The 8,553-nt window shown below is 35.4% G+C and overlaps 1 protein-coding gene and 1 long non-coding RNA gene across 2 annotated transcripts; one reads left to right on the forward strand and one right to left on the reverse strand.

The window, feature by feature from the left end:
• Positions 1-1,406: 1,406 nt before the first annotated feature.
• On the forward strand, positions 1,407-6,770 carry LOC131143487 (uncharacterized). Its single transcript, XM_058091824.1, has 8 exons — positions 1,407-2,639; positions 2,731-2,863; positions 3,276-3,491; positions 3,633-3,788; positions 4,065-4,317; positions 4,952-5,352; positions 5,795-5,911; positions 6,202-6,770. Exons 1-8 carry the CDS (start codon positions 1,639-1,641, stop codon positions 6,535-6,537), a joined length of 2,613 nt encoding a protein of 870 aa, XP_057947807.1. The 5' UTR covers positions 1,407-1,638; the 3' UTR covers positions 6,538-6,770.
• Positions 3,097-8,048, reverse strand: LOC131143488 (uncharacterized). Its single transcript, XR_009133510.1, has 2 exons — positions 7,599-8,048; positions 3,097-3,498 (listed from the first exon to the last, which is right to left on the reverse strand). It is a non-coding gene; the product is annotated as an uncharacterized LOC131143488 (long non-coding RNA).
• Between the last annotated feature and the right edge of the window lie 505 nt (positions 8,049-8,553).

Consider the following 8,553-nt stretch of genomic DNA (forward strand, 5'->3'; position numbering starts at 1 on the left):
CTAGTTAGAAAACAAGGTTGGATTCATTCTTGGTTGGGGCGACTTAGAACAGAACCGGAATGACGGTTAGATTCAAATACGGGATGTACATTTCGCACATTCAAAATGAATTCCTCCCATCTTCAAGCCCACATGCATTTCAAAAAATAAAATAGAAAGGACCATGTTATGCCCCCCCATCAAAATTTAAATTTAAATTTGTGTAGACTTATATGAAAGACAATACAAAATTATATTAAATTTTATAAAATTTAAATTTAAAGTCTAAAATTGGTGCTTCTAAGGCATTTTTTTTAATGATTGAGGTTTATAAAAATGAATAAAATAATGTTACGTTTGTTCACAAGAAAAAATGAGAATGAAAAGAAAATTTGAATAGAAAACACGATGAAATCAAATGATGAATTTGGCTCCATTGTTCCTAATTCCATTCTATTCATATGATCAAATAGTATTAAAGTAAACTATTTTACATAGTTTATCATGTTCCATGTTTAAATTGTTGTCTATAATTTGACAAGACAATGATTTCAAATACCAAAACATTTTCAATAAAAAGAACTAATACAATCCAATCTTTGTATAAAAGTTCATCCACTCATGACGGAGAGAGAGCTTTAACTATTATTAAGGTTTTTTTGTCACACTTCATAGTTATTTTATTTTATTTTTATTTTTTTATGGTAAGGTTTTTTTGTCACACTTCATAGTTTTTTTATTTTATTTTTATTTTTTTATGGTTCGGCCAAATTAAGAATACATATATCGATTAATCCAACAAGAATGTTGGTGTTGAAAAACTTGGTGAGAGTGCATAATCATTCCAAGGAATGAGATTTTAAACTTTTGAAATGTGAATCAAAGCGAAAATATTCAAGAATCATGAGAATTTTCAAAAACCATTAGTTGAATATGTGAACTAAACAAACATCATTAAAATTTGGTCACTAAAAGATTATAATAATTTTTTTTCTTTTTTATAAAATAATACCTGTAATGGCCCAACGATCCAAAGACACAGAAATTTATTTCACTAATAGATACCTCCACAAAAAAATATTAAAAAAATCTAAAAAGATTTAGGGAAAATATCCAAAAAGCAAAGGCTACATTTGATAATATAGAGGTTCGTTTTAACTTACAAAAGATATATTTTAAACATAAACTAAATTACAATATAAAAATTTGTATAAATTCATAATATGATATGGAATAATTATTTTCAAATTTAATCATGTGAATATCTATTTCTAAAAATATTATTTTGGACAAAACAATATAAATTTTTTATAAGTTTTTTTTTTAAAAATTATTAACCTTTATACAATTTTTATAATAGTTATTTTATTCTTAAAAAAAAAAAAAACATTCTACAAGCTAAATACAATCTAAAAAAACAAAAATTCATGACCGAGGCTCTACCGGTCGAAGCCTCTACTCGTCCGAAACAGATCACTGCAAGTGTCATTTGAGAAGTAAAGATTTCAATTTTCAACACCCTCAAGAAACAACTTTGAAGATTCAAGAAAGGAAGCTAAACAGAATCTACAAGCAACAATATTCAGAACAGAGACGCGACCCATTTTTAAATCTGTAAAGGCGATCTCATTCTCATCCTTCTACTCATTTGATCCCAATATGGCAACTGTTGAAGTCATCAAAAAACACCATAAGCGCCTTAATAATCCCTTCCCTTCTACCCCAAAGTCACTCCCTTTCGTTCAGGGAAGCCTGTTCTTCAATCCTCAAGACCTCCCTACTAATGAAATTCTCTGTGTTGGGAAAGATTTTCAGCTAATTTGGAGCTCCGACAATGGCGGGTTTCTTTCAATTTTTCATAAAGCACAGCCCGACCGACCCATATGGTCAACCATCCCGGGACAAGCCTTCGTCTCCGCTGCATTGGTTCAAACAGAGGTGGAAGAAAGCAGGGGATCCTTTGTTATAAAAGATAAAGATGTTCATTTGGTCTGTAATCATCAGACTGTTGAGGAAATTAAGGTAGTCAATGACTCTAATTGTTTTGTAGAGGCAAGAGGTCATGATTTTCCGTTGGGCTTTTCAGATCAAAGCTTGGGTTTGGAGGATGCCCGGTTCCCTGTTTTGCTAGTCACAGGCAGGATTTTCAGTATGAAGAAGAGATTCCTTGACTCCAGCATTCATGAAGCTTTTCAGTTTGAGGCACAAAAGGGTTCTCTTACTTGTGCAAGGTATTGGGTTTTGTTTGATCAGAAAAGCAGCAATCAGTTTGGTTTCCAAGTGAAGCTTGGGAAACCCAACTTTGAATTTCACCCAAGAACTTCTCCAACTGTTTCCAGAAGGTACTGCGGTTTCAGGTGGAAACTGGGTCACATTCGGAAGCGGCGGATTGGGTGGTACCAGTTCTTTTCAAAGCCTAGAGCATATGCCAATGTTTCATCATCAGAGGAAACGAGAGAAATGAAGGTTGCAGGATCTACAGACTTCAACAGGGTCTGTTTTACTTATTCAAGTGAAAAAACTGAGAGATTTTATGGTTTTGGAGAGCAGTTCTCTCATATGGATTTCAAAGGCAAAAGGGTACCCATTCTTGTTCAAGAACAGGGCATTGGAAGAGGAGATCAGCCAATTACATTAGCAGTTAATTTGATTAGCTACAGGTAGACATACTAATTCCAATTCTTCCGTCATTGAAATTCCACCCATGATCTGCACAATGCATTCAATTTTAAAACCTCGATTGTATTGCAGGGCTGGGGGTGATTGGAGTACGACTTACGCACCTTCACCATTCTATATGACCTCGAAGATGAGGTCTCTTTACCTTGAAGGATATGATTATTCAATATTTGATCTAACAAGACAAGATAGAGTTCAGATACAGGTAATATTAGATAATAAATGCATCTTATGGTCATAGTGACAATTTGAGATTCAGGCAGTTGTTTCCATGTTCCAAAACAATTGGAAGTGCATCATGAAGGGAAAAATGAAATTGAATCTCGAAGAAGAAATTCATCTTAGAAAAGAAGCATTTCTTATTATTGTAGAATTATTCAAAGATTGTTCAATGGATTAGCGATATTGGCGCATAGAATAACACATAACATAGCACCTGCGTGATAAATTTGGAGTAACTGATTTTTTATAGATCAAGTGGAAATAGTTTTGGTAACATATTTTATGCTCTATTTAGATTTCACACCTGCAGCAGTTCATTTTCTGTACACTGGATTTTTTTCCTTAAAAATATTTGTTCAAAAATCATCCTTTGTGTATTCTGTATAAGCTTGCAGATATATGGTGACACGGTACAAGGAAGGATATTGCATGGAACCTCACCTTCCGAGCTCATAGAAAACTTCACAGAAACTATTGGAAGGCCTCCCAAGCTTCCTGAATGGATTATAACTGGCGCTGTGGTTGGAATGCAGGGTGGCACAGATGCTGTGCGCCATGTTTGGGATGTACTACAGACTTATGATGTCCCCATTTCAGCATTTTGGCTGCAGGTAACCTCTGTGCCCATATGAACGCATAGAGAAATGAGTTCAAATCTATATAGTTTTTCCTTTTAGCTTAAAAAAAAAAAAAAAAAAACTTTAGACCTAGACATATAGAGAGAATTCCACTGTGTTGCGATTATTGTGCAGGATTGGGTGGGGCAGAGGGAGACGCTAATTGGATCACAACTATGGTGGAATTGGGAAGTGGATAGAACAAGGTATTGGGGATGGCGGCAACTTATTAAAGATCTTAGTGATCAACAAATAAATGTGATGACATACTGTAATCCTTGCTTAGCTCCGGTAATTTACTTCTCCCTTGCTGATGTTCCTGCATTTGCATTAGTGTGTAACCTTTAGACTTGCCAATGCACTAACAACCAAAGAATGTAACATTGGTGTTAGAAGAGTCAAACCATCATGTGATGAAAATTGAGGAGGTGAAAAAAGAATTCTTCTCCAAATTTTCCCTTTACAAAAGTGATAAAATGATGGCAATGCTCCTTTGTGCATTAGTCTATTGCACCATGATTATTGTTAGAGTTTATGATTTTTTTTTGAACTTTCACTCTACCACAGACTGATGACAAGCCAAACAGGAGGAGAAATTTCTTCGAAGAGGCAAAAGAGTTGGACATCTTGGTGAAAGACAAGAATGGTGAGCCATACATGGTTCCAAATACTGCTTTTGATGTTGGAATGTTGGATTTGACGCACCCAAATACTGCAAGATGGTTCAAGCAGATTTTACATGAAATGGTAGACGATGGAGTCAGGGGATGGATGGCTGATTTTGGTGAAGGTCTGCCAGCAGATGCCACAATATATTCAGGTTTTTAGATCCCTATTCCTTTCTTATAAAGAGTACTGAACATGTCACTAACTGGAAGATTGCAAGTGAAATGAGTGCGCTGAGAGTCTGCTTGGTTTCACAAAGACTGAAGCAGGTCCGAAAGCTTTTTAGTGAGAAAACTTCCGGCCACTAAGAAAAGAAGCATCTTTGAGGTCCTGTTTAAGCTGATACAACTTCTAACTAAAATTGACTCAAAAAGAAGAAAAAAAAAGTGCCAATTTCAACTACAGCTCCACCTAAAGCTTACATAGATTAATTATTTAGGTGGCTGGATTTCTCTTGTTTGTACTAATTATGTGTGTGCATGAATTCTGAAAGAAGGCAAAAGTTGCCAAGTAAACTACCAAAAAGGAAATTTATGTAGTAGCACTAGAAACAGCATCTTGTATTAATGTGATATCCTTTGATGACAGTGGCATGAGAGGGCAGTATGTTGCACATGTAATGCAATATTGTTGTTAAAAAGGAGTTGTGAGCAGTTGCATTAGGGATATATTTTGGCTACTTGGGTCTGCTTTTGTTTCAGTTTGCATGACTGCATGAGTGAAATGAGGACCTGTTTACACAATGCCAACTAAGTAACCAGCATTAACTAAGTGCGCTCACTATTTAGGTGAGGATCCAGTATCTGCCCACAACCAATACCCAGAATTATGGGCCCGGTTGAATCGGGAGTTTGTGGAAGAATGGAAAGATACCTGTCGAGGCAACGCAGGAGAATGCCAACAAGAAGGCTTGGTCTTCTTCATGAGGGCTGGTTTCAGGGATAGTCCCAAGTGGGGAATGCTGTTTTGGGAAGGGGACCAAATGGTAAGTTGGCAGGCTAATGATGGGATAAAGAGTGCTGTTATTGGTTTACTAAGCAGTGGACTTTCTGGTTATGGTTTTAACCACAGTGATATTGGAGGCTACTGTGCTGTAAACTTACCTGTCATACGGTATCGAAGAAGTGAGGAGTTGCTCTTAAGATGGATGGAGCTAAATGCATTCACCACTGTTTTCCGAACTCATGAAGTAAGTTAACATCTGTGACCTCAAATACTTGAATATCATCATCATCATCATCATCACGTTTGGTTGTTAAAGAGAATGAATGCTTTTCTCCTCCTACAATAACGTGTTTAATTTCTCCTAAAATATTCAAATTACATAGCTTCTTTATGGAGTCATCTTAAAAATAAACTACTTAGAAGCTAGAAAAGCTGGAACATGATAAGAATTTTACCTGGAAGATTGGTTGTACAGGTTAATTTCTGTATTCTGGATTTGGAGTTTTAATCCTTAGAATAGCCACTTGATTCGCTATATTGCATCCAAACAAGAATAGACGATTTCTATATTGCATTGGAGAATTTGGAGCGCTTGACATCTAAAACCAAACAGAACCACTAAAAACTTAAATTCTGAACTTTGTCTAGAATATTGTCTTCCTGATCTGTATTTTTTTTCCAAACAGGGAAATAAGCCATCAACTAACAGACAGTTCTACTCAAACCACCAAACTTTATCACAGTTCGCACGCTTTGCAAAAGTATACAAAGCTTGGAAGTTCTACAGAGTCCAACTTGTGAAGGTAATAACCTGAAGGAGACGGCTTGGGTTAAGTTCCCTAAGTTTTTTTCTCGTCCTGTTCTCCAATAAAAGCATGACATATGATTAAAAGAAAAAACAATAGTTAATGTACGTCCTACTATATCGACGCACACTGTGTTGTTCCTAAAGGAACAGGATGAAAAGGATGTTGGTAACTTTTCCCATGTTATTCGAAGCTAAATATTAATTTATAGTTCTAATTGAAAATCAAAAACATTACCGTGGAGACTTTAATAAATTCTCTCTCTCTCTCTCTCTCTCTCTAAACAGGAAGCTGCTCAGAGAGGCCTGCCTGTTTGCCGCCATCTATTTGTCCACTATCCAAATGATGAACATGTGCATAAGATGAGTTACCAGCAGTTCCTGGTCGGCACTGAGATCCTAGTAGTGCCTGTCCTTGACAAAGGCCAGAAGACTGTTAAGGTTTATTTTCCTGTAGGGGAAGATTGTTCTTGGCAGCATATTTGGACAGGGAAACAATTTACAAAGCAAGGTCTTGAAGCAGGGGTAGAAGCTCCGATTGGCTATCCAGCTGTATTTGTCAAGGCTAGCTCTCTTGTGGGAGAAACTTTTCTCAGAAACCTGAGAGATTTTCATATTCTTTAAGCAAGCATTCCTTAACCGTGAAACAATTAAAAATGTTTAGGATATTGAACTGTTCTGATTATGCAAGGCACATCTTCTTTCCCCACGCCCCCCCTCCCCTCTTCCCACCCAATTGTTGATGGCACGTTTATTTTTTTGATTTAACGAATCCCAAACCATTGGGACAAAGGCTTAACTGTTGTTGTTGTTGTTGCACATTCTACTAATAGAAGCAGGCTTGTTTGTGCTGCTGATGCCTTATGTTTTGTTTGTGCATTCTATAAGTATTGTTCGATGTTACTACTTCAAAGACAGCTTATTGCTTTTTAATAGGAAAAAGGTGGGAATTATTGCTGAACTTATTTTTCCCCAGCATAAAGGTCAAAGAGACATGATTGAAGCATGTTTGTATCACCTATTTGTTGTAACTTATTAAAATAGATGTATGTTTAAATCAAGCTTTGAGCCAATAAGCTTATTGTCTACAAAAACTACAGCTTGCTTGAAAAATCCTTTCACGCAAGCCAAAAACTTTAATCCTCCACAAATCAACCTCAATTTCCTTCCTAAACAACCACTCAGTTCAGCAATCATCTCATATGTTACAACCATATAAATTAGATATTCCTCAAAGTTAGATTTTTTTTTCCTCACAATCTACCTGCTCTTTATTTTCCTGTCTCTTTCTCCTTTTTTCTTTGCCGCCCCATCTGTTTGGAGGTTACTTTGTGGGGAATGGCCTCTTTCTCAAGCACAAACAGAGGAAGTATCCATTGAGCTTAAACAGAGCAATCCATTTACGACCGTATACTATGATTCTACAGCAAACAGCATAATTCTTGAAATTGCATTTCGACCGACAAACAGAATCCCACTTCAGCAATTTATCAAACAACTGTTGTCCACGAAGTAAAACAAATTCAAACACCACCCAACGCCTCATTTCGGCATCCAAAGCAGAATCAGGGAATCAAGTAAGCAAACAGTTTCTTGCTGCTTTTGGTTTAATTTCAAACCATGCAGCAATTGAATCCAGCTAGAATTTATCAATCGCCAGAGAGTTGAGAGAGAACGAGACTTACGTGCACGAATTGATTAAGACTGGTTCTTGTGGCAGAGAAGAAGCACCAGATGGGCTGGCTTTCAAACTCTGGAGCGCATGCCGGGACGATCATGAAGAAGAAATAACTGCATTTGGATGGATTCGTTGTTCTTTGTTCCAAACTATCAATTCTTCACAATGCAAACTTCAGGCTTTAAACTCTGGTTGGTACTCGAATGCTGGAGGTATATTCGTGAGTCGATTCCCCAGTCCCCACTGAATCTGGTTGCATATGAGTCAAACACGAGCCGAGCCGAGCCGAGCCGAGCCGAGCCGAGCCGAGCCGAGTAAAGTTATGTTTAAATCATTTAATAAATGAACTTTTAAAATGGTGCTGGAAATAGACTCATTAATTAAGGATGTGTTAGGTTATTGGTATCATTCCTATTTTTATTTATTTTTGTTTCTATTTTACACAATAAATAAACATATAATAAAGTATGTTGCCAGTTTTTATTTTTATTGTTGATTTTTAATTATTTGCGAAAAAAACTAAAAGTTATAGTTGTTATGTTAGAAAATTTTAATATTCATAAATAATTTTTTAGATTAAATAATTTATTTTATATATACTTTTTAATTAAAATTAAAATAAAATGATAAAATAAGCTTAAATGAAATTAAAATTAAAATATTCGTTAATTTTAAAAATTTAAAAATAATAAAATTAATTATAACATATTTTTACTATTTTTCAATTGTCATGTATGATAAGATTGTTATTGTAAAGTAAATTTTAAAAATTAAATAATTAAGTAAAATAGTTATAATAATATTTATTGTTGACTCTATGTGTGATAATGACAAATCACTTTGTTTCTTACCTGTGCACTGAGTTTTTTAACATGATTAATTCTTAACATGCACGGATGGTAAGGACACAATGGAAGCCATAAGAAATTCAAAAGCTCGCACCATATGATGGCTATTTGAAA

This window comes from Malania oleifera, chromosome 11 (assembly GCF_029873635.1).
Source record: "Malania oleifera isolate guangnan ecotype guangnan chromosome 11, ASM2987363v1, whole genome shotgun sequence".
Taxonomy (NCBI): domain Eukaryota; kingdom Viridiplantae; phylum Streptophyta; class Magnoliopsida; order Santalales; family Ximeniaceae; genus Malania; species Malania oleifera.

Bases quoted from the DNA above. Each gene is read 5' to 3' on its own strand.
- LOC131143487 (XM_058091824.1), top strand. From the start codon at position 1,639: ATGGCAACTGTTGAAGTCATCAAAAAACACCATAAGCGCCTTAATAAT. The intron at 2,864-3,275 runs GTAATATTAGAT...ATAAGCTTGCAG, and splicing joins AAGATAGAGTTCAGATACAG to ATATATGGTGACACGGTACA. The intron at 5,912-6,201 runs GTAATAACCTGA...CTCTCTAAACAG, and splicing joins ACAGAGTCCAACTTGTGAAG to GAAGCTGCTCAGAGAGGCCT.